This window comes from Procambarus clarkii, chromosome 48 (assembly GCF_040958095.1).
Source record: "Procambarus clarkii isolate CNS0578487 chromosome 48, FALCON_Pclarkii_2.0, whole genome shotgun sequence".
Taxonomy (NCBI): Eukaryota; Metazoa; Arthropoda; class Malacostraca; order Decapoda; family Cambaridae; genus Procambarus; species Procambarus clarkii.
This window is the reverse complement of record NC_091197.1, coordinates 34,277,110-34,301,733: the sequence shown is the minus strand read 5'-3', so window position 1 is coordinate 34,301,733 and position 24,624 is coordinate 34,277,110. Positions and strand designations below refer to the sequence as shown.

The following is a 24,624-nucleotide window of genomic DNA, read 5'->3' as shown; positions in this document are numbered from 1 at the left end:
AAGAGCTATGTGGAGAGGTTAGAAGTTAGATTAAATATGCCAAAACTAGAAGACAGAAGAAAAAGAGGTGATATGATCACTATGTACAAAATAGTAACAGGAATTGATAAAATCGACAGGGAAGATTTCCTGAGACCTGGAACTTCAAGAACAAGAGGTCATAGATTTAAACTAGCTAAACACAGATGCCGAAGAAATATAAGAAAATTCACCTTTGCAAATAGTGGTAGACGGTTGGAACAAGTTACGTAAGGTGGTGGTGGAGGCCAAGACCGTCAGTAGTTTCAAAGCATTATATGACAAAGAGTGCTGGGAAGACGGGATACCACGAGCGTAGCTCTCATCCTGTAACAACACTTAGGTAATTACACTTAGGTAATTACCAGTTGATTGAAGGTCGAGAGGCGCGACCAAAGAGCCAGAGCTCAACCCCCACAAACACAACTAGGGTGAGTACAACTAGGCGAGTACCTAGTTGTACTTGCGGGGGTTGAGCTCTGGCTCTTTGGTCCCGCCTCTCAACCGTCAATCAACTGGTGTACAGGTTCCTGAGCCTATTGGGCTCTATCATATCTACACTTCAAACTGTGTATGGAGTCAGCCTCCACCACATCACTTCCTAATGCATTCCATTTGTCAACCACTCTGACACTGAAAAAGTTCTTTCTAACATCTCTGTGGCTCATTTGAGTACTCAGTTTCCACTTGTCCCCCCTGGTGTGTGTACTGCCCGTGTTAAATAATCCATCCTTGTCTACCCTCTCAATTCCTCTGAGAATTTTGCATGTGGCGATCATGTCTCCCCGAGCTCTTCTGTTTTCCAGCAATGTGAGGTGCATTTCCCTCAGCCTTTCCTCGTAACTCATACCTCTTAGTTCTGGGACTAGCCTAGTGACATATCTCTGAATTTTTCCAGCTTCGTCTTGTGCTTGACAAGGTACGGGCTCCATGCTGGGGCTGCATACTCCAGGATTGGTCTTACATATGTGGTATACATGGTTCTGAATCTTGGTTATCTTGTGATGATTTCGGGGCTTAGCGTCCCCATGGCCCAGTCCTCGACCAAGCCTCACTTTTGTTACACACCCTCAGGAAGTAGCCCCTAGCAGCTGTCTAACTCCCAGGTACCTATTATTGCTAGGTAACAGGGGCATCAGGCTGAAAGAAACATTTTTGCCGATTTGTCTCCACCTCCACTGGGGATCGAACCCGGAACCTCAGGACTACTAATCCGAAGCGCTGTCCACTCAGCTGTCAGGCGCCCAAAGATTCCTTGCACAAGTTCCTGAAGGCAGTTCTGATCCCCAGCCTTGCATATGCCGCAGATGTTCGTTTTGTGAAGGACTTCATCTCTCATTTGGTATCCAGTGTCTGGCCTCCTGTTCCCTCCACCTAATTTTATTATCTTATTTCATTGCTTCATTGCCGCACCTCCCAGCATGTCATGTGCTGCGAGGCATGCACTGGGCCGCGAGGTGTGCACCGGGAGTTGCCTCTGCTAGTGTTGCAGGAGGGGCACCTAGAGTGCCCTGGTGGGTCAGGGCTGGCAGCAAGGGCCTCTCATTAAGCAGGTGCCATGGGTATATACAGGTCAAGGTGAGGAGAGTCATGTCTCTAGCTGGCCCTCTGGCACCCACATCTTGGCTCCCTGCCTGAGGCACTTGTCACCTTGCTCCCAGGCCGGCCGGTGGCCCAGGCTGGAGGGCCGGGTGGCTAGTGGCCCGGGCTGGAGGGCCGGGTAGCCCTCTCATATCTACATATATAGTCAGATCTAGATTGAGCAGATACCTCCTAACCTCATCTCTGATAATTTCAACTACTCTGACACTAAAAAAGTTTTCTAACATCTGTGACTCATTTGGGCACTCGGTTTCCACCTGTGTCCCCCTTAGTGTTCCATCTGTGCTAAACAGTTTATCTACCCTGTCAATTCCTTTGAGGATTTTATCGGTAGTGATCAAGTCTGCCCTAACTTCTGTCTTCAGTTGTTGTGAGGTTCACTTCCCGCTGTCTTTTCCTCATAGCTCCTAACACTCGGCTTGGGGACTAGCCTGGTGGCATACCTCTGAACCTTTTCTTACCTTCTTTTTTGTTTGACTAGGTGTGGACTCTATGATGGAGCTGCATATTTCAGTATTGGTCTGACATGTGAAAGGAATCATTCAAAACCTTGTATACCTCATAAGTTTCTGAAGGCAGCTCTTATGTTTGCCAACCTTGCATATGCCACTGATGTTATCCTTTTGATGTAAGCCTCAGGGGATAGTCTGGTGTGATATCAACCCCCAAATCTCTCTCCCTGACTCCTGAAGGATTTCCTCTCCCAGCTGGTACCTTGTGTTTGGCCTCATGCTACCTACGCCTATCTTTATCACCTTGCACTTGCTCGAGTTAAACTCGAGTAGCCATTTGTTGGATCATTCCTTTAGTCTGTCCAGGTCATCCTGTAGCTCAGGCATGTCAAACTGGGGGTCTCCCCTAGGGCCATATGGGTCACATTTGTTATCACACACAACTAATTGAATTCATTTAATATAAATTATTGCAGAATATTTTTTTCAGTATTATATACCAAATTACAAAATCCTTTATGCAGGCCACATGTTTGACATGTCTGCTGTAGCCTCTTGCAGTGCTGTCATAATCCTTCACGTAATTTTAGCATCAGCAAACATTGAGAGGAATGAGTCTATGCCTTTTTGAAGATTATTCACGAAGATCATTTTGAAGATCGGAAACAAGATAGGGCCGAGTACAGAACCCTGTGGGACACCACTGGTGACATCACGTCAATCTGAGGTCTCACCCCTCGCAGTAACTCTGCTTCCTGTTGTTTAGGTACTCCCTTATAACATTAGAGCACCTTACCATTTACTCCAGCTTGTTTCTCTAACTTATGCAACACACTCCTAAGGGGTACTGTGTCAAATGCTTTCTGGCAGTCAAAGAAAATGCAGTCTGCCCACCCTTCTCTTTCTTGCTTAATGCTTGTTGCTTGGTCATAGAATTCTATTAACCTTGAGACACGACTTGCCATTCCTGAACCCATGCTGGTGACGTGTTACAAAGTCCCTTCTCTAAAGATGTGCTACCTGACTTTTTCTCATGATCTTCTCAATCACCTTGCATGGCATACACGTTAAGGACACTGGCTTGTAGTTTAGGGCTTCCTGTCAATCCCCCTTTTTATAATTATAATAATTCATCGCATTGGGAGACAAGAAGCCAGTGTATTCATACATGTTTGTCTTTTATCGAGACACCTCCCCCCCAGCCAGGCCGAATTAATGACCCCGCCCAGGATGCAACCCCACAGCAAGCCAACTCCTGAGTACCTACTTATTGCTAGGTGAACAGATTATAACGTAACTAAATGTATCACTGGTGTATCACCACTGATACCTACCCACTAAAGCAGGTTGTTACAACTTATGACATAAACTTAAAATTACTTAACAATACGTAATGCCGCCACCACCTTTGTTTTTGATCAACCTAGTGACCAGCGACGAAGGATACTGATCACGGGAGAGTTAACATTGTAAATTCAGGATATCACGGGGATGGGGGGGTGAGAACACGGCCAACTTCCACTATTCCCTGGCAACTCTCTTTGAATAACTTACTGGAACAAATGGATACAACAGATGGACAATTTAGTAATATATATTTATTTAATTGAACTCAATATTAGAATCCTAATCTATCATCCCTATTAAGGCAATAGAATATCAACACTTGCAATGCTAGAACATATGGGACCAGTACTCACTCAAGATACAGCAGTGATGAAGCTTCCTTGTAGACTCCAGATCGTCTCCCTCCCACAGGGGAGAGGGCCTCCCTCCCCTCTGTGGTGTCCAACCCCACACCCTAGACTCCTGTTTGCATTGAGACACAGATCACAACTCTTCTCTCGCTCTCTCTTAACAAGCTTTTATACTCGTCTATCCCCAATTTTCTGTTCAATGGACGGATTTGAATCTGGTAACAAGGGACTACCTTCCAACTCTAGGAACTACTGGAGGTGAGGTTTGCTTGACCTTACCTCACCTCCCTGTGAATGTCTTGTAAGTCGTTTCTGCCCGAAACGCTGCGCGCACTAGTGGCTTTACAAGACTGTAATTACCATATTATGTATCCTCACATTCCCAATGTACCTTCTTGTATATGCATAAATAAATAAATAAATAAATAGTCAGGTATAATCCCAAGTCTCTACTCAAGTCACCTCAACAACTGTTACAAGGATATTAGGTGAAAGGGAATGTGCCCAACCCATTTCTGTCCCACCCGGGATTCGGATCCGGAATTCTCGATTATGCATCGAGAACGAAACAAACTGTACTACCGGGACCCTATTTTATATATTGGACTACATTAGCTGTCTTCCAACTCTGATAGGTTGCCTGTTTCCAGTGACTTATTATACACCATTGATAATCATGCAAAGTGCTTCTGCCCCTTTTTAGCACCCATGGTGAGATTCCATCAGATCCAACAGCCTTAGTCACATCTAGGCTGAGCAGATACCTCCTAACCTCATCTCTGGTAATTTCATTATCTTCCAAGGCTGCTTGGTTTGTTGCCACCCCTCTTAATTCAGGGACTTCTCCTTGCTCTATTGTGAAGACCTCCTGGAATCTCGAGTTCATCTCGCACCTCTTGTCATTCTGTGTGTACCCATCCTCTCCCCTTTTCAGTTTCATCACCTGTTCTTTTAGTTTTTTCTTCCTGATGTGGCTGTTATAGCAGTTTTGGTTGAGTCTTTGCTTTGTTTGCTGTCATTTTCAAACTCCTCCTCTGCTCACACTTAGGTACACATTTCTGGCCCTCTTGTATCTCTGATGTCCTGTTGTTTCTGTAGTTTCTCCATACCCTTATGTTTAGTTGTCTTACTTCCTTACATGCCTGATTGTACTACAGACTCCCTTTTTGCTTTGTTTTTTCTTTCTGGGCCGGGATAAACCTATTTTCTGCTTCCTGACACTTCTAGGTGATGTAATCCATCATGCCTTGTACAGACTTTCCTCTAAGCAGCGTCTCCCATGGTATTCCAATTAGAAATTTTCTGATCTCATCATGGTTCCACCCCTTCAGTATTCCAGCCTTTTACTTTTTGGTCCTTTCCTTAGATGGGTTATTCCTACTGCCATCAGATACTCAAATGTTAGGACACTGTGATCACTCATTTATATCTGAGGGTTCTGATATGACTTCCCTTGTTTGACTCATTCAGGGTAAATATCGGATAGTCTAGTTGGTTCATCATTTCCTATCTTCTGGGCACCTTGACAAGGTGGCATAGAAAGTTTCTTGTTGTTGTCACATCTAATGATTTAGCTCTCCATGTTTGTCCATCCGTGGCCACGAGCAGCCCAAGCCACCGACAGGGAGCTTGGGCTGGAGGCCCAACGAGAATGATTTTTGGTGTTTGGTGTTTTTGCTTGATCTACGCTTCAGGACTTGGAAAAGCCTGAAGTTTTTTCATAGGGTTTATTATGGACAATCGGCTCTCCAATTCTGTCCCTACAGGGTGAGTGTGTGAAGGCTATGCCTTGGTATTGATGTACTCAATGACCAGACTTGCTGCCTTACTTGTGCTGCCTGTTATCTGATGGATATGTTCCACATTGTAGGCCTGCAATATTTGTAGGCATTGGGTCCCTGTTTTGCTGAACCTTCCTCTAGGGACTTGACCTATCTTAAGGCTGCTGCTTTGAGCCAGGGTCCATATTCTTGCTAATGGGCCATTCGGGTCCATGCCTTGGACTTGGCTTAGTCTTTCACCCTCTTGTCCTCTACCCACTTTTTTGCCTCTCGTTTCCTGAAGCTGCTGTCTTGGGTTTTTCAGCTGCAGTGGTGGTGTTTCAGATGCTCGCTCGGTGTTTTTTGCAGCAGGGGTTCTTTCCCCACTGCTCGAGGGAGGCAGGTTCACATCTTGGTATACTTATTAACTGGTTGATTTGGTTGTTCCATGCATCTGCGGATCTGGGATCTCGTTAAGTGTAGTTACAGGATGAGAGCTACACTCATGATGTCATGTCTGCCCAGCACTCTTTGTTGTGTAACTTTGAAACTACTGACGGTTTTGGCCTCTACCACCTCGCCTAACTTGTTCCAGCTGTCTACCACTCTGTTTGTGAAAGCAAATTTTCTTGTATTTATTTGGCAGTGTTTAGTTAGCTTAAATTTTTGACCTCTTTTTCTTGAAGTTCCAGGTCTTGGGAATTCTTCCTCATAGATTTTGTTGATTTCCATTACTATTTTGTATGTAGTGATCATATCGCCTCTTTCTTCTATCTTCTAGTTTTGGCATATTTAATGTCTAACCTCTCCTCATAACTCTCGTTCTTCTGTTCCAGGAGTCATTTAGTCGCATGTCTTTGCACCTTTTCCAGTTTGTTGATGTGCTTCTCAAGATACAGGCACCATACAACTGTTGCATATTCCATCTTTGGTGTAACCGAATTGCCCGAAACGCATTGCGTAATAGTGGCTTTAGGCATTGTATGTACTAGCTCTATCTATATATCAATCCATTAATGTAACATCACTTGTATGTATGTACCTTACCTGAATAAACATATTTATTTATTTATTTATTTATTTATTAACAAAAGTCTTGAAGTTTCTTTAGTATTTCACCATCCATGTATTTAAAAACAATTCTGAAATTAAAAAGTGAAGCATAGGCTCCTCGATGTTCTTTGTGTGGTCCTCAGGTGATGGAAAACTATCTAGAACCCCCCATCAATCTCTTATCAAATTTTTTAAAGCTTTCTCACAATTATAGGTTGTGTGGGGTCTGTTCCTATTCTACGTTCCATAACATGGCATTTATTAATATTAAATTCCATTTATCAAGTGGTGCTCCGTACTTATTTAGTCCAGGTATTCTTGAAGGCCTGGGTGTGACAATCATGGTATGTAAGTACCCAAGTGTAGTTACAGGATGAGAGCTATGCTCGTGGTGTCCTGTCTTCCCATTACTCTTTGTCGTATAACACTTTGAAACTACTGACAGAAGCAAGTCTGAAGTTGGAAAGCGATACATATGCTCCTCTCGCAATGTTCTTTTGTGTTCCTCTGGCTACAGCTTACTATCCAAAACCACCCCTAAGCTTTGTTCTTTATTAGAGTTCTGTAATGTCTTTCCACATAATATTGTAAGTTGTGTGTCGTCTATTTTCTCTGATTTCACATTCCATAACATGGACATTTATTCATTGAATTCCATTTGCCACTTGATGCTCCAAGCACTTGTTTCATCTATATCAATTTGAAGGGCATTACAATTGTCTGCGTCTTCTATCTTCCCCAATATCTTATCATCCGCAAACATGTTCATATAATTATGTATTCAATGATACATGAATACATGATTTGTGTTGATACATAAATGTCTCCAGAATGAGGTTTACAAATCTGCCTGTCCACATGTCCTCCGTTCTTGCTTCGTGGGCCTCCCAGTCTATTACTGTACTTTCAAGTTGAAGTACCCCAGTACCAACAATCATGATTTATCTTTATCTTCTCTTACTATAATCTCTCTCATGACCATTATAAGGCGCACTCATTTGTCATCTAGTTCCTCCTTTGTCCATGTGTTGCTTGTTGGTGAGCTGTAGGCATTTGTGATTATCAGTTTATCTTCCTGATTCCAGACCTGCAATGCCATTATGTCAACTTCTCGAGGGTTATTAAGTATTAACTCTTTCCTTCAGGTGTTCTTTCACCAGCACAGCCATTCCCCTCCCCCTCCCCACCCTTTCAAGTTTTCCTGTCACGTCTCCAAACTGAGTAGTCCTTTGGGAATACGACCTCATATAAAATAATTTCTTAAAGTTCCTTCTCTGCTAGTGCGACAATATCTGGAATGTTAAGCTGAATTAAATCTTTTTAGCTTCGGTATTTTTTGTTTTTATCTAACTTCGTCTGTGTTGGTATATACAATTTTCAGGAACATGTTCCCATTCCCTTTGTCCTTTATTCCCCCTTCCTCTAATGATTTTGTTCCTTTGTTTTTTATGTTCCGTTTCACTAGCTTTCCAGTCCCTAACACTTTGTAAAAGGAAAATTTTTTCTTCATTTCTATTTCCTTTTAGATGTTTCGCTCTATTGAGGTTCATTTTCAGCTTTTCTGTCTTCCTTTGAGAGGTCTTGTCTTATTGGATAAAGTCTGCCATCCTCATCATTGCAATTTCCTGGCATTTCTAAGCACTTCCATCATTTGTTTCACTCCATTAAATGTCGCTCACAAGGGGCGATTTTTGTCTCATATTTTCTTATCCTCCTAAAATCACTGACATTTTCATTTGAATTGAGACCTTCTCCTAGACCTATTGTTTTCTCTGATTTTCATCTCTGCTGCTGTCCACCCTCAATGATATTTCCTTTTCTAATCACCAATAAATTATGGACTTGCTTCTACCTGAAGTGTTTTGTACTAATTTACTGTTGGTAACCAGTTCTTTCCTAATTGCTTGTCTAATTTCTGCTTCTTGCTGGTATATTGTATACAGTATATATATATGTTTATATTATACATTACCAGTCAGCTTTACTTAATGCTAATTGCCAATAATTTTCATCTTACAATTTTTCATATAAAATGTCTTAATTACTTAGTATTATTTTGTACGTAAATGTCGGTAATATTGTCAGAACCATATTTTCATGATTACAGGTGGTGTTGGACTGGTTTAGGTAGCTTTGTGGTTGGTTTGAGTTACTGGCTTGTGCTCTAATTTTGTAAATGTCTTTATATATATGTACTGTATTGTACAGGTTCTTTTTTTTTTTTTGTAATTTGTCATATTTAACAATTTATTGCTAAAGAGAATTGACTCTCCTTTTGAGCGAAAAAATGAATATTATAAAAGATATAAGAGGAGAATTGAGCGAAAAGGCTTGATATTATAATTTTATATAATTTGTTTGGCAATATGTAATACAGGCAGTTCTATAATTACGAACAAGGTACGTTTTGGGACTGTTTGTAAAGCATTTGTTCAGAATGCAGATAGATTTTCCATAGGTGCAGTGCTATAACTGGGAAATGTGTTCCCGGGCCACCAAAAATCCTCGCAAATCCACTGTGTTTAGGACGTATACAAAAACCACAACATTATTTAAATTGAATGATGGAGTTATTCTGCTTTTCAAAGTTATCTGTTTTTGAAGAGTCAAGTACTGTAGTACAGTATAATTACATGAATAAATCAATGAAAATACATGTGTATTGTATTGGTGGTCCACCATTTTGTAATTGGCCTCGGGAGTAAGTACCTGCCCACCCTCCTCCTATCACCACCCCAGAAAACCCCACCAAAAGAGTAAACATGATCAAATCATGTTAGTGTGGGGTCATTGAGGACTTGAGACCAGTGGATCTCACTCACCCCTAGCCACCCCCCCTCCACAAACCTACTCCCCCCCCCCCACGCAACCCCTCCCCACTCCACCCATACTTATGCTCCATGTGGCTGCCACACGGATGTCTGCGCTGTCACAAAATTCTAAGGGATGCTCCAGTGAATTAGTGCAGTACAATGATTTTATGCACGAAGGGGGGTACATGGTGACCTGGGACATGGTGACGAATGTTCGTAAAGCGGAAACTCCCTGTATAATATTGATGCCCATGAGGCTTTTTGTAGAGGCCTATAATACAGTATATAAAAATATTATTTAATGAACCTTTGCTGTATGTCAGGAATTCCAATATGGCCACCAAATGTAGTCCTCAAATTACTGCAATTGTTTTTTCTATTACATGTATATTCTGTACGAGTTAGTCCCCTCTCCTGTTTTAAAACAAAAATGCTTATTGTGATTTTTTTCTGGTTATTCTGATATTTTGTTAAAATGGTATTTTTTTTACATTGTATTTTTTCAGGCCTCAAGAAACACTCCAAATTTTGGATTATTATTTGACATTGATGGAGTGATAATTAGAGGGAAGCATATCTTACCATCAGCACCTGAGGCCTTCAACCTTTTAGTTGACAAGTATGGCAAATTTCGTGTTCCAACTGTGTTTGTCACTAATGCCGGCAATGCCCTCCGCAACGACAAGGCTGAACAGCTGTCTCAGTGGCTGGGAATTGAGGCAAGTTTTAATGTAGTATATGTAAGTAAATAATTATTAATTCATAAAATATGCATACCTAAGAACGTAATACAAAGAAATATTGGGAGGTGCAGGGATTGCATAGTAAATAAAAACCACCGTCTGTCGTATAGCCGTCAATGATTGTGAAGATCAATGTCCCCGTGGCCCGATCTCTGACCAGGCCTCTTGGTCTGGTCAGCCAGACTGTTGGATCTGGCGGCTCACAACCTGACACAAGTCACAGCCTGGTTGATATGTATCCTTCGTATTTTTCAAATGTAAATTATTATGTATCTCCTTGCCTGCATTTTACGGAACACAGATTAAAAAATTTTAAGCGGTCCTAATTATTTAGATATTTATAGAGTTGGTTCTAGCAGTAAAAGATCCTTGCACACTTTCCAAGTCAGCAGTTTCTCCAGCTTTGAACATTAGTGTCTTAGTTGACCAGACCACACACTAGAAGTTGAAGGGACGACGACGTTTCGGTCCGTTCTGGACCATTCTCAAGTCGATTGTGATGAGGAGGTAGAGACAGGCAATAAATAGGCAAGAGAGCTGAGGAGGAAAGTAAGGTGTAGGGGATAGTAGTAATAATGAGAACTGCAGAAGGCCTATTGGCCCATACGAGGCAGCTCCTATTATAACCACCGAAGGAGATAGTAATAGGAATAAGAAGAGGATAGCAAGGGAGCGTAGGAGAAGACAATGAACAGAAAAAGGGGAGAAGAGAGAAAGAAAAGGAAAGAGAAAGAAAGATAAATGGAAGGGGTAGGCTTACGTAGGGGTAGGCTTACGTAGGGGTAGGCTTACGTAGGGGTAGGCTACTCTACACAGACGCCGTCTTGTAGATTCGACTCTTATACACAATGTACCCAACATGAACTTGAGTCCTGGCTTTGTTGCTGTGGACTCTTCCCTTTCACAGTATATACTCAAATGCTCTAATCTTTCTAACAAACGTGATTTAACATAAGCCTACCCCTTCCATTTATCTTTCTCTTTCCTTTTCTTTCTCTCTTCTCCCCTTTTTCTGTTCATTGTCTTCTCCTATGCTCCCTTGCTATCCTCTTCTTATTCCTATTACTATCTCCTTCGGTGGTTATAATAGGAGCTGCCTCGTATGGGCCAATAGGCCTTCTGCAGTTCTCATTATTACTACTATCCCCTACACCTTACTTTCCTCCTCAGCTCTCTTGCCTATTTATTGCCTGTCTCTACCTCCTCATCACAATCAACTTGAGAATGGTCCAGGACGGACCGAAACGTCGTCGTCCCTTCAACTTCTAAGTGTGTGTGGTCTGGTCAACATACTTCAGCCACGTTTGGTCAACATACTTCAGCCACGTTATTGTGACTCATCGCCTGCATTAGTGTCTTAAAAAGTATCATTGGTATGCCACCTCTTGTTTGAAAGGTTCTCATTATCCAACAAATTCTGTTCTCATGATTTGTGATAATTTGTTATTCTCCTAAACATTATTTAAAGTTTTTCATTAATTTTTGCAAAAGATGTGTAAACCAATTTTATGCTGGCATTAACATAATAGGTGTTGTGAAAGATGGCTTATAATCTATGGCTATCTATGTTCACCGTAACATTAACTTGCTCCTAGTTGTTTGATCAGTTGTGGTTATCCTTAATCACTGGCAATCCTGCTACCTTTATCATGAATGACTTGTAAGTGAAGGAACCTTATGTTATACAGTACATGGTAGTCTTGCAGGATTTAAGACGGTAATAATTTGTCTAATCTTCAGGTCCATGAAGATCAGGTGGTTATGGCGCACTCTCCCCTCAAGATGTTTGACCAATATTTCAATAAGCAACTGTTGATTTCTGGCCAAGGTCCAACTCTAGAAATAGCAAAGAACCTGGGCTTCTGCAACACTGCAACGGTGGATGAAGTACGCCGGGCATATCCCCAGCTGGACTGTGTGGATCATAAGAGGCGCAGTTTAAATGTAAAGTCTCCTCTTATTTATTTATCGGGTATTTGCACGAGATTTTCATGAGATTTATTTTGGCATGTTTAACACTAAATTAGGTTTGTGATGGCTGATTGGAAAGTTTATTTTTTCTAATTTGTAAAGAGTCCGTCATTTGCAGTTTCTCCGTTTTGTTTCCTGCTCGTACCTGTACCTGCTTTAATGTATTTTTGTTAAATTTAACTGTAGCTTACTGGTAAGATTATAAAAGTCCAGCTTGATTTATGGATAAGTGTGTTTAGAGGTCAGGGCCTAAACTACTGTAAAACTAGATTGTTACACCTTTGCTAGGAAGCATTTTCATAATTTGTCATAAATGTAAAACCAAATTTTCTTGGTGTTTACCAAGATTGTTTACATTAGAACAATGTAGCTTGAGTCATGAATGGACTTTAGTCCAAAAAAGAAAGATTTCATCCCTTCTTAGATCTGCAAACATTCCATTGCTGTCTGCTCAATGGTCAGTCATGTACCTCCATATTTTGGAGTTCTGCCTCTTTAAAAATGAGTTATAGATTAATGTATATCCACACTCAGACTGAAATACAACCCCCCTCCCCCCCTTCCCCTTGTGAATGGCTACACCAGCAGCTGCAACTTCCACTAGCCATAATTGCATCCAACAGCTACTGTCGCATGTACAATAGTGGAATAAACTCCCACCAGCATAATGGTGCTTCTCCCTGCTCAGCTCTCAGCCAGTCGGGGAGCAGTGTTGTCCTGGGCGGCAGCTGCAGCAGCCGAGCATACAAGGACGGTAAAACACGCTGCAAAATGTCAAAATTCAATGCCGTTATGATTGTCTTCCTTCACCAGCCTCACTGCAGCCACTTAAAATGCTGTACTGACTACCTGACTTCATGGCCTTCAATGTCCTCGCTGTCACATTACTTGAACACTGTACCTTAATGTAGTTATATATTGTTGGTTCCTACTGTTTCAATATCCATCTGTGGGTATCCTGAAGTTAGGCATCACTTTTGACCTGTGTATGTAGTCAGCGTCTACATTATGCCCTCTCTTCCCTATCATTTACCGTGTTCTCTGCAAGTCTCTTGGTTTCTGCTCTTTTAACCCTTTAACTGCGCGGCCTATAAATATGACACCTCCCCAGTGCGCAGGAAATGAAACCTCGGGAAAAAATTCTTTTTTTCTTCTGAAAGTGTCAAAAACCCCTCTCTGTATATGGGTATAGCAACGGAAGTTCGAAATTGTACTTACTTTGGCTGCTATGGGGTCCGAAAGATGGGGCGTGATGTCATCATTCCCAGTGCGCCAGAGCAGTATGCTCTCGGGGCCAGTGGGGCGCCCGGGGCAGGGCGTGCGAGTTGCCGTGAATATATTTTTGTTCATTTTTTGCGCACAGTTCCAAATACATTTTATTTGTTTTTACGTGCTAATCCTATGTATAATGAACACGTACACTACATTATGGCAGTAAAACATCCGTACTGTCCAAGGACACTGTTACGTGCATGACACTTGTGTACACATATCTTGCACATATTTACCATGTATGAAGCTAATTTATGTATATATACAATCTATTTACAGACTATACACTGTCAAACACTATATACATTCACCATCAACACATTCAGAACACCGCGAGTGTGAGCAGCCACACCAAGCCAGCCCTCCCTCACTTCTCCAACATTGCCCCTCCCATTATACAGTTATTCACACCAATGTTTCTTGTTCATTTATATATATTTACAACATATGTACACACTATACACTGTCTCACACTATATACATTTACCATCAACACATTCAGAACATCACGAGTGTGAGCAGCCACACCCACACAGGCCCTCCCTCACTCCAACATCTTACTCGCCAACTTAGCTCCTCCCACCATACTGTCATTGTTTTTATTACACTATTTACACATGTTATATATAGTTATCAACATGTTTTATTTACTAGAACTATGCAAGTAAGCCGGTATTGTGTCCAAACAGTACAGTGGCCATCATACACTGCATGACAAATCACACAGCAGACGATGCTACAATTACGACGTCACATCCCTCACCAATATAGCTCATATGGGCCAATAGCAGGTGCCTCCTATGGGCCAATAGCAGCTGCCTCGTATGGGGCCAATAGCAGCTGCCTCCTATGGGCCAATAGCAGCTGCCTCGTATGGGGCCAATAGCAGCTGCCTCCTATGGGCCAATAGCAGCTGCCTCGTATGGGGCCAATAGCAGCTGCCTCGTATGGGGCCAATCGCAGCTGCCTCGTATGGGGCCAATCGCAGCTGCCTCGTATGGGGCCAATCGCAGCTGCCTCGTATGGGGCCAATCGCAGCTGCCTCGTATGGGGCCAATAGCAGCTGCCTCGTATGGGGCCAATAGCAGCTGCCTCGTATGGGGCCAATCGCAGCTGCCTCGTATGGGGCCAATCGCAGCTGCCTCGTATGGGGCCAATAGCAGCTGCCTCGTATGGGGCCAATAGCAGCTGACTCGTATGGGGCCAATAGCAGCTGCCTCGTATGGGGCCAATAGTAGCTGCCTCGTATGGGGCCAATAGCAGCTGCCTCGTATGGGGCCAATAGCAGCTGCCTCGTATGGGGCCAATAGCAGCTGCCTCGTATGGGGCCAATAGCAGCTGCCTCGTATGGGGCCAATAGCAGCTGCCTCGTATGGGGCCAATAGCAGCTGCCTCGTATGGGGCCAATAGCAGCTGCCTCGTATGGGGCCAATAGCAGCTGCCTCGTATGGGGCCAATAGCAGCTGCCTCGTATGGGGCCAATAGCAGCTGCCTCGTATGGGGCCAATAGCAGCTGCCTCGTATGGGGCCAATAGCAGCTGCCTCGTATGGGGCCAATAGCAGCTGCCTCGTATGGGGCCAATAGCAGCTGCCTCGTATGGGGCCAATAGCAGCTGCCTCGTATGGGGCCAATAGCAGCTGCCTCGTATGGGGCCAATAGCAGCTGCCTCGTATGGGGCCAATAGCAGCTGCCTCGTATGGGGCCAATAGCAGCTGCCTCGTATGGGGCCAATAGCAGCTGCCTCGTATGGGGCCAATAGCAGCTGCCTCGTATGGGGCCAATAGCAGCTGCCTCGTATGGGGCCAATAGCAGCTGCCTCGTATGGGGCCAATAGCAGCTGCCTCGTATGGGGCCAATAGCAGCTGCCTCGTATGGGGCCAATAGCAGCTGCCTCGTATGGGGCCAATAGCAGCTGCCTCGTATGGGGCCAATCGCAGCTGCCTCGTATGGGGCCAATCGCAGCTGCCTCGTATGGGGCCAATCGCAGCTGCCTCGTATGGGGCCAATCGCAGCTGCCTCGTATGGGGCCAATCGCAGCTGCCTCGTATGGGGCCAATAGCAGCTGCCTCGTATGGGGCCAATAGCAGCTGCCTCGTATGGGGCCAATAGCAGCTGCCTCGTATGGGGCCAATAGCAGCTGCCTCGTATGGGGCCAATAGCAGCTGCCTCGTATGGGGCCAATAGCAGCTGCCTCGTATGGGGCCAATAGCAGCTGCCTCGTATGGGGCCAATAGCGGCTGCCTCGTATGGGGCCAATAGCGGCTGCCTCGTATGGGGCCAATAGCGGCTGCCTCGTATGGGGCCAATAGCGGCTGCCTCGTATGGGGCCAATAGCAGCTGCCTCGTATGGGGCCAATAGCAGCTGCCTCGTATGGGGCCAATAGCAGCTGCCTCGTATGGGGCCAATAGCAGCTGCCTCGTATGGGGCCAATAGCAGCTGCCTCGTATGGGGCCAATAGCAGCTGCCTCGTATGGGGCCAATAGCAGCTGCCTCGTATGGGGCCAATAGCAGCTGCCTCGTATGGGGCCAATAGCAGCTGCCTCGTATGGGGCCAATAGCAGCTGCCTCGTATGGGGCCAATAGCAGCTGCCTCGTATGGGGCCAATAGCAGCTGCCTCGTATGGGGCCAATAGCAGCTGCCTCGTATGGGGCCAATAGCAGCTGCCTCGTATGGGGCCAATAGCAGCTGCCTCGTATGGGGCCAATCCTGGTTACTAATTTCTGTAAGTGAATAATTGACCACAAGTTTATTTTGAAAAGGAACCTAAGATGTCGTTTGAAGATTCCTAGATGGAAGAAATAATGCTGTGGTGCTGTGGCTAGCGCTGTGAACATCGTGAACAGCATTGAATCACTGATATTTGAACATTGTACCCAGTCATTACCCCACTCAGGTTCTTCTATAATACTATCACGGCTAAATAATACAGGTTATATATATATTTTGACATTATTAGGCGATGCTGTGGTCACACGCTGAACAGCAGTGCTGTGCGCTCATGCTGCGAGTGTCAGCCTTGGTTGCTCATAAGAACATAAGAACAAAGGTAACTGCAGAAGGCCTATTGGCCCATACGAGGCAGCTCCTATCTATAACCACCCAATCCCACTCATATACTTGTCCAACCTGCGCTTGAAACAATCGAGGGACCCCACCTCCACCACGTTACGCGGCAATTGGTTCCACAAATCAATAACCCTGTTACTGAACCAGTATTTACCCAAGTCTTTCCTAAATCTAAACTTATCCAATTTATACCCATTGTTTCGTGTTCTGTCTTGTGTTGATATTTTTAATACCCTAGTAATATCCCCCCTGTAATGTCCATTCATCCACTTGTAAACCTCTATCATGTCACCCCTAACTCTTCGCCTTTCCAGTGAATGCAACTTAAGCTTTGTTAATCTTTCTTCATATGAAAGATTTCTAATTTGGGGAATTAACTTAGTCATCCTACGTTGGACACGTTCAAGTGAATTTATATCCATTCCATAAGACGACCAAAACTGAACTGCATAATCTAAATGGGGCCTAACCAGAGCAAGATATAGCTTAAGAACCACACCAGGTGTCTTGTTACTAACGCTTCGATTAATAAATCCCAGTGTCCTATTCACCTTATTACGAACATTCATGCATTGATCCTTTTGTTTTAAATTCTTACTAATCATAACTCCCAGATCCCTTTCGCAATCCGACTTCGCAATCTCAACACCATCTAGCTCATATCTTGTAACTCTATCATCATTACCTAGCCTCAGAACTTTACATTTATCAGCATTAAACTGCATTTTCCAATCCTTTGACCATTTCAAAACCCTATTTAGATCAACTTAAAGTGATAGCGAGTCCTCCTCCGAATTAATTTCCCTACCGATTTTCGTATCTTCGGCAAATTTGCAAATGTTGCTACTCAAACCTGAATCTAAATCATTTATATATATTATAAACAACAGGGGTACCAGGACAGAGCCCTGAGGTACTCCACTAACAACATTATCCCACTCCGACTGAACCCCATTTATACTAACTCTGTTTCCTTTGGAATAGCCATGCCCTAATCCAACTTAATATAGCACCCCCAATACCATGAGCTTTTATTTTTTTAATTAGTCTTTCATGTGGCACTGTATCAAAAGCTTTGCTAAAGTCAAGGTACACAACATCACAATCCTTACCACTATCAACTGCCTCAACTATGCTGGAATAAAAAGTTAGCAAATTTGTTAAACATGAACGGCCATTTGTAAAACCATGTTGCGACTCATTTATTAATTTGTTTTTCAAGATGGAGACGAATTGTATTTGCAATTATTGATTCAAGTAACTTTCCCACAATAGACGTTAGGCTAATTGGCCGATAGTTTGACGCAAGTGATCTATCTCCTTTCTTAAAAATTGGTACCACATTAGCTACCTTCCATGACTGGCACTCTGCCTGACTCTATTGATTTATTAAATATGGTAGACAGTGGCTCGGAAAGCTCCTCTTTGCATTCTTTAAGCACCCTGGCAAACACTTCATCCGGCCCTGGGGATTTGTTTGGTTTTAGTTTTACTATTTGTTTAAGAACCTCCTCCCTGGTAACTGCTAAACTCGTCAACCTGTCCTCATCCCCACCCACATAGACTTGTTCGGCTGAAGGCATATTGTTAAGTTCTTCTTTAGTAAATACAGATATAAAATATTTGTTAAAAATACTACTCATCTCCTTGTCACTATCCGTTATTTGACCTGTCTCAGATTTTAATGGACCTATCCTTTCCCTAGTCTTAGTTCGATATAACTGAAAAAACCCTTTAGGATTTGTCTTTGCTTGCTCTGCTATGCGAACTTCATAGTTTCTTTTTGCTTTCCTAATCTCTCTTTTAACATTTCTAACCAGTTGTATGAATTCCTGTTCTAACCTGACTTCCCCATTCTTAATCCTTTTGTACCAAGCTCTCTTTTTACCTATAAGGTTCTTTAAATTATGTTATCCACTTTGGGTCATTAGTATTCGATCTATTCAATTTGTATGGTATACTACGTTCCTGTGCTTTGTTTAGAATATTCTTAAATAAGTTATATATTAAATCCACATCGAAATCCCCTTTTACGTCACCTATCGCTGGGTTCATGTCTCGGTCTAAGACCGGCCCACACCCCATACCCAAGACTTTCCAATCTATTTAACCCAAAAAATTTCTTAGGCTATTAAAATCAGCTTTTCAAAAATCTGGCACTTTAACAGAATTTTCTCCTACAGGTCTATTCCATTCTATGCTAAATCTGATTACTTTGTGATCACTGTTCCCTAGCTCACTCCCTATTTCGATGTCATTAATTTGTGTTTCCCTGTTAGTTAACACTTTCCTGGATTTTCGACTTGGACTTACGGGCGGTTTGCTTAACCGCTTGTCGGATCACCACGTAAATTTACAGACCGTGTTATATTGGGTATTTACTACTCGATCGACTTGGGGTTTGTATGAATGTTTGCCATTAAATTTTTGTTTTCTCTAATAGGCACTGTGCCTATTTGAGAAAACGGAAATGTATTGTAACTTAGAGGAGAGACTATTGAATTGGTGACACAACGAGGGTAATCGCGCACTCCACACACTCTTGTGTTGGCCGCGATCATGATTCTACATTTATATGCATATGTCTGTGTAGAGAATTTTATTCCGAACACTATACAAACAAAACAAACGGAGTGAATCAAGTATAAACTTGAAAAAACATGAGCAAAGTAAAAACTTTTTACGCTCACGGGTACAAACACGCGTAAGATTCACGTAAGATTTTATTCGCCGCAAATTTATTTGACGCTCTGTTGGCCAATTCTACCTATGTTCTTATAGAACTTTCTATTGTGAACACATTGCTATAAAAATGAAATACGTAGCTCGAGAAATAATGTCATGACAGTGAAATAAGTATAAACTTTCAAAGCGCTGCATCACAACAGTGTCGTCGCTGCTGAAATCACGGCTAACGCTTCGAACAGTTCCCACACTCGTGCGGAACATAATTAGACATTGATAGGCATATGTCTGGGTGGGGAATTTTATTGCGAGTTCAGTGATATCAAAATAAGCGTTGTAGGATGACTGTGAGACTGGCAACAAACGAAAGAGTATGAACATTTACTTCCTGTTTGGGTGTCACGGCGAGTCATCTTCGTGTTTATTTACTTCGTGGTGGGATAGCAAATGCTTGGGTGACATTTTATGCATATGATCTTGTAGAGAATTTTATTGCCAACGCATTGATACCAAAATGAAAAACGTAGCTCGAGAATTGATGTTAGGAGCGTGAAAAGATTATAAACTTTTTTGTGTTTACGCTTGCGCGCCCAGAACGCCGCGCGCACAACCCGCTTTTTTTTTCAGGGAGTGCCGCGTGCACTAAAGTGTTAACACTAAATCTAAAATATTATTTTCCCGCGTTGGTTCCTTAATGTGTTGCGTAAGAAAGCAATCGTCAATTAATTCTAGAAAATCTTCTGCTTCACTATTCCCTGTTTTGTTCACCCAGTTTATTCCACTAAAATTAAAGTCACCCATGCCATAAATACTGTTAGATCTAGATGCTCTAGATATTTCATCCCATAGATGCTTTGCTTCCATTCTGTCTAAATTTGGTGGCCTATATATATCTCCTATTATAATATTATTTGCTTTTTCGTTTAATTCTATCCAAATAGTTTGTGTGTGGCTCAGTTTTGATTCCCTCTTTGAGACTACATTTCAAATTGTCCCTAACATATATGGGTACTCCCCCTCCTCGTCTAATATATCTATCTGTGTGAAATAGTTTAAATCCATTTATCTGATATTCAGCTAATAGTTCTCCATTTTCTACATTCATCCATGTTTCGGTATGTGCAATAATATCTCTTTTTTCTGTGCAGACCAGAGCATTTAATTCATTAATTTTATTTCTTAGATTTCTACTGTTAGTGTAATATATCCTAAGTGAATTGTTATTTTGAGGCCCTTTTCTTTCCCTGATCATTTTGCCAATTCTTTTCTCCCATGAACACATACTTTTATTACCTCCTTCCTCCAAATCAATTCCCATACCACTATCTACTAACAGTTTAAACCCAAACAAACACCTCTAACCACTGGTATCAACGAGTTCGCAACAGCAACAACCCCAGCCCTCGATAGATGCACTCCATCACGAGTATACATTTCATTTCTTCCATAGAAGTGTTCCCAGTTGTCTATGAAAGATATTGCATTTGATTTGCAATATCTTTCCAGCCGGCAATTGACACCAAGTGCCCTTGACATCCATTCATTTCCCACTCCCTTTCTTGGAAGAATGCCACATATGATCGGGATTCCTCCCTTGCTCCTAACTAATTCAATGGCTGTCCCGAATCTCTGTATTAGTTCCTCACTCCTAACTCACCCAACATCATTACCCCCTGCACTAATACAAATAATGGGTTTGTTCCCATTTCCCGTCATAATATCATTCATGTTTCTAACAATATCACCAATTCCAGCTCCCGGATATCAAACCCTTAATCTGCAAACCCGGATAGCAAACCCTCACTCACTACTGAGACTCTGACACCCGGCAATGTGGACCATGGTTTTTTTTTAAAGATGGCGTCTGTTTACAAGAGCCCTGAGGAAGCTGATGTGAACCCCATGTATCCGCGGGAGTTTTGAATGGAACGTGAAAAATATAAACACCTGGAGGCGCGTTGCGCAGTTAAAGGGTTAAATCTCTAAGTCTGTCAGTAATTGCAGTATTTAGGGTTTATTTTAAGTATCCATTAAACCCTGAATAAATTTATAACATTGTGTGTAAAGAGTAGATATGTGATTTACAGACCTTGTGCAGTATTTCATGCTGTAACTCTGACCAGAGACCCATTGACAAACTGTAAATGTTTGTAAACATTGTTACAGGTAGATGAACAAGCACCAAAGATTCCCAAGTTTGATGCCATGATGTTGTTTGGAGAACCTGTAAGGTGGGAAACATCACTTCAGCTGATGATTGATATTTTAATGACTGGAGGCGATCTTTCAGCGAGTCCTACTGCTCCTTACCCCCACCTCCCCATCCTAGCCTGCAACATGGATCTTCAGTGGATGGCTGAAGCACACATGCCTAGGTAACTAACAGATGAGCTCGTCTTACATTACTATATATTGGAAAATATTATAGGTCTTTGGTTTTTCACTTGATTAGGGGATGCTGAGCCAACCTGTCCTCTTACAAATCAAGTCTGAAATTGCTCATTTGCTCGTAACCAAAAATGGATGTAATTTGAAAATGAAAAAATGAAAATAAATTTGGATTTTTTTTTTTTTTTTTTCAAAACAATAAGTTTAGGGTCCTCTGGTAGGTCAAGAGTGCAGGAAATTCTCCTGAAGTTTCAAAATGTTTCAAAACGGGACAATACGTCACTTTCGTGAGCCGATTTCCTTTCAAATTACCTGTACTGTACGCGCATGTGAGCGAAAAGCGACAGTGTTTTTAAGAGGATGGGTTGGCTGAGCAGCTGCACCCTTGTGTAAAGGTTGGGCCATTTATAGCACATCCCTGCATGTGCATTACACTTTTAAAATGTCATGTCCAATAAAGCAAATGATTCTCATTTTTGTTAGTAACCCCTGAATTATGGCACATAATGTGGTGCATTGTATAAAAGTGGTCATTGACACGGCAGTCGAGTGGTGACTTATTTTTTTATGCTGGGGGCCAGATTTACGAAGCAGTTACGCGAGTACTTACGAACGTGTACATCTTTCCTCAATCTTTGGCGACTTTGGTTACAATTATTTAACAGTTAATGAGCTCCGAAGCACCAGGAGGCTGTTTATAACAATAACAGATGATTGGGAAGTTTTCATGCTTGTAAACTGTTTAATAAATGTAACCAAAGCCGTCAAAGATTGAGGAAAGATGTACACATTCGTAAGTGCTTGCGTAAGTTCGTGAATCTGGTCCCTGGAGTTTAAATAGCAATTGTTGCAAGATGTTTCCAACTGTAGTTGCTAGATATCGATGCATTGCCCAACACCCTGAAAAGCAGCAGCTTGCCCCCCTTCTGTACCTTGACAGCCACACTGGGAGGGTGTATTTCCTTTGGTGTCCATTCTTGATTGAATATTGGTTTATAGTGAACACTTGAAACTGACACATTCTCATATGACTTGGGTATTTTGCTTCTTTTCAAACAAATCTACAATTTCATTAAAAACTGTAAATATTTTTTTGAGAAGGGAGCCGTCAGTTGCGATAAAGACAGTTATCAGACACCCATAGTTAGGTTGCCTAACCAGTTAGTTGAATAATGCTATTAAAATGAATAGCATTGTGTGTCCTTTAAAAAACACAAAAAATTGTGTCCTTTACAATATGTATGCAGTAGAACATTCATAATGTTCCATGGAACTGTGATACACATGTCAGTAATGTGTCCACAATAAATGTTTATTGTCGCAATATTACTTGTTAAAAAATTCACTAAAATTACAATATGTACAGTTTCACACACTATTTACACAGTAACACACTGTATTACACACTCAGTACTTCGGAAGCGAGTAATAATCAATGAAGTAGTCCATGGTACACAGCATAACTTTGCTCTCGTTGCACCAGGTAGAGATAGATTTTCGCTTCCTGTTTCTTCGTTCTGTGTGCTTGCAAATAACACACTCACGTACACCCTTGGCATTAGTACCTGTAGGTGGTATGTAGCCAAACTTGTAAAATGTAAGGTAGTCTTGAAAAGATTACAGGAAAAGATCAATTTGTAAGGTAGTCGTGAAAAGATCGCTTTGTATGGTCCCACACAAGAAGAGATTCAGCCAGCCTCAAAGAGTATCTGTCAGTCAAGAAAAGATTCGGCTATTCTTGAAAATGTCTATGGAAAACACCACCATGGAAGCCACTAACACTGTTCATTTATACTACTGGTATCAGATGCATCATCACTGACCACAGAAAACGATTCATCTATGTATCATCTAATTAAATTGGAGATAACATAGGTGGGCAAGGGTGGCGCTCAGAGCTACAACTGGATACGCTACAGGTACCCATTGTATCCTTCTCATAGGTGCTGTATCACTTGCATCCAGCCTTTGTGTTAGGTCCTTATTGTGCCTAGCTTCACCAATATTATGACCCTTATGTTCTTCAAACAATAAGGTTTGAATTTCACCGACAGAGCATGATCTTTCAACACCACGTCGGACAGGTGTTTGGGAGCTAGAGGCGCATGTGCCACCCATGGTTACTCACTCAGTACTAACCCAGCCAGCAGCCCTAGGGCATTCTGGGTATTTTTTCAAAGATGGCTGCCTCTCACTGGAGGACCTAAGAGTCCATTTCGTACACAACCAACCTCGCACACACATTTAGAATGGGTACGAAAAAATCAGAGTTTTCTCGGTTGGCGCAGTTTTCCACCAACCGAGAATACTTGGTGCAGTTCAGTGGTTAATCCTAAAGATTTTTTGTGTTGATTTTTAAATTCATGGAAAATTCAAATGAAATGTGCAAAACATTAAATGAACAGTTCTAAAGTGTTTGTGCAAAATGTAATTGCCAAAACCAGACACAATGAGAATTCCAGAGAGCAACATAGAGCACAAGATGTGTTTAGAGATGAAGTGGGGGGAAAAATGCTCAAGGAGCTAAGTAACAACAAAGCAGTTGGCCCAGGTGGAGTTTCACCATGGGTTATGAGAATGTGCACCTGAGCTCAGCACTCCACTTAAACTGATTTTTCAGGCATATCTGTGTAAAGGAGTTGTAGCTGATGTGTGAAAAAAGGCTAACATTGTTCCAATCTACAAAAGTGGCAGCAGGGAAGACCCCCCTCAATTATAGACCTGTATCATTGACAAGTGTAATAATCAAAATATTGGAAAAAATAATTAAAACTGAGTAAACACTTGGAGAAAATAAATATAATACACAGTATGGGTTTTGATCTGGAAGATCCTGTGTAATGAATTTACTTAGTTTGTATGATCACCACAGAGATTTTACAGGAAAGAGATGGTAGGGTTGACTGCATATATCTGGACCTTAAAAAAAAAAAGTTTTCGATAGAATTCCACAGAAGAGGTTGTTGTGGAATCAAATATACTGGAGGAGTGACAGGGAGGCTTCTAATATGGATGAAAAATTTTCACATAAAATTTGGACATCAGAGGCAATGTATTGGACTGGAGAAATGTAATGAATCGAATACCACAGGATTTAATTC

At 42.1% G+C, this 24,624-nt stretch overlaps 1 protein-coding gene across 1 annotated transcript in view; it reads left to right on the top strand.

Annotated features, from left to right (window-relative positions):
• The window catches only part of LOC123764829 (haloacid dehalogenase-like hydrolase domain-containing 5), a 45,866-nt gene that overhangs the window by 6,168 nt on the left and 15,074 nt on the right, over positions 1-24,624 (top strand). Inside the window, exons 2-4 of the mRNA XM_045753021.2 lie at positions 9,902-10,114; positions 11,879-12,082; positions 21,302-21,510. Coding sequence (XP_045608977.1) covers positions 9,902-10,114; positions 11,879-12,082; positions 21,302-21,510 — 626 coding nt within the window. The remainder of the gene's footprint in view (positions 1-9,901; positions 10,115-11,878; positions 12,083-21,301; positions 21,511-24,624) is intronic.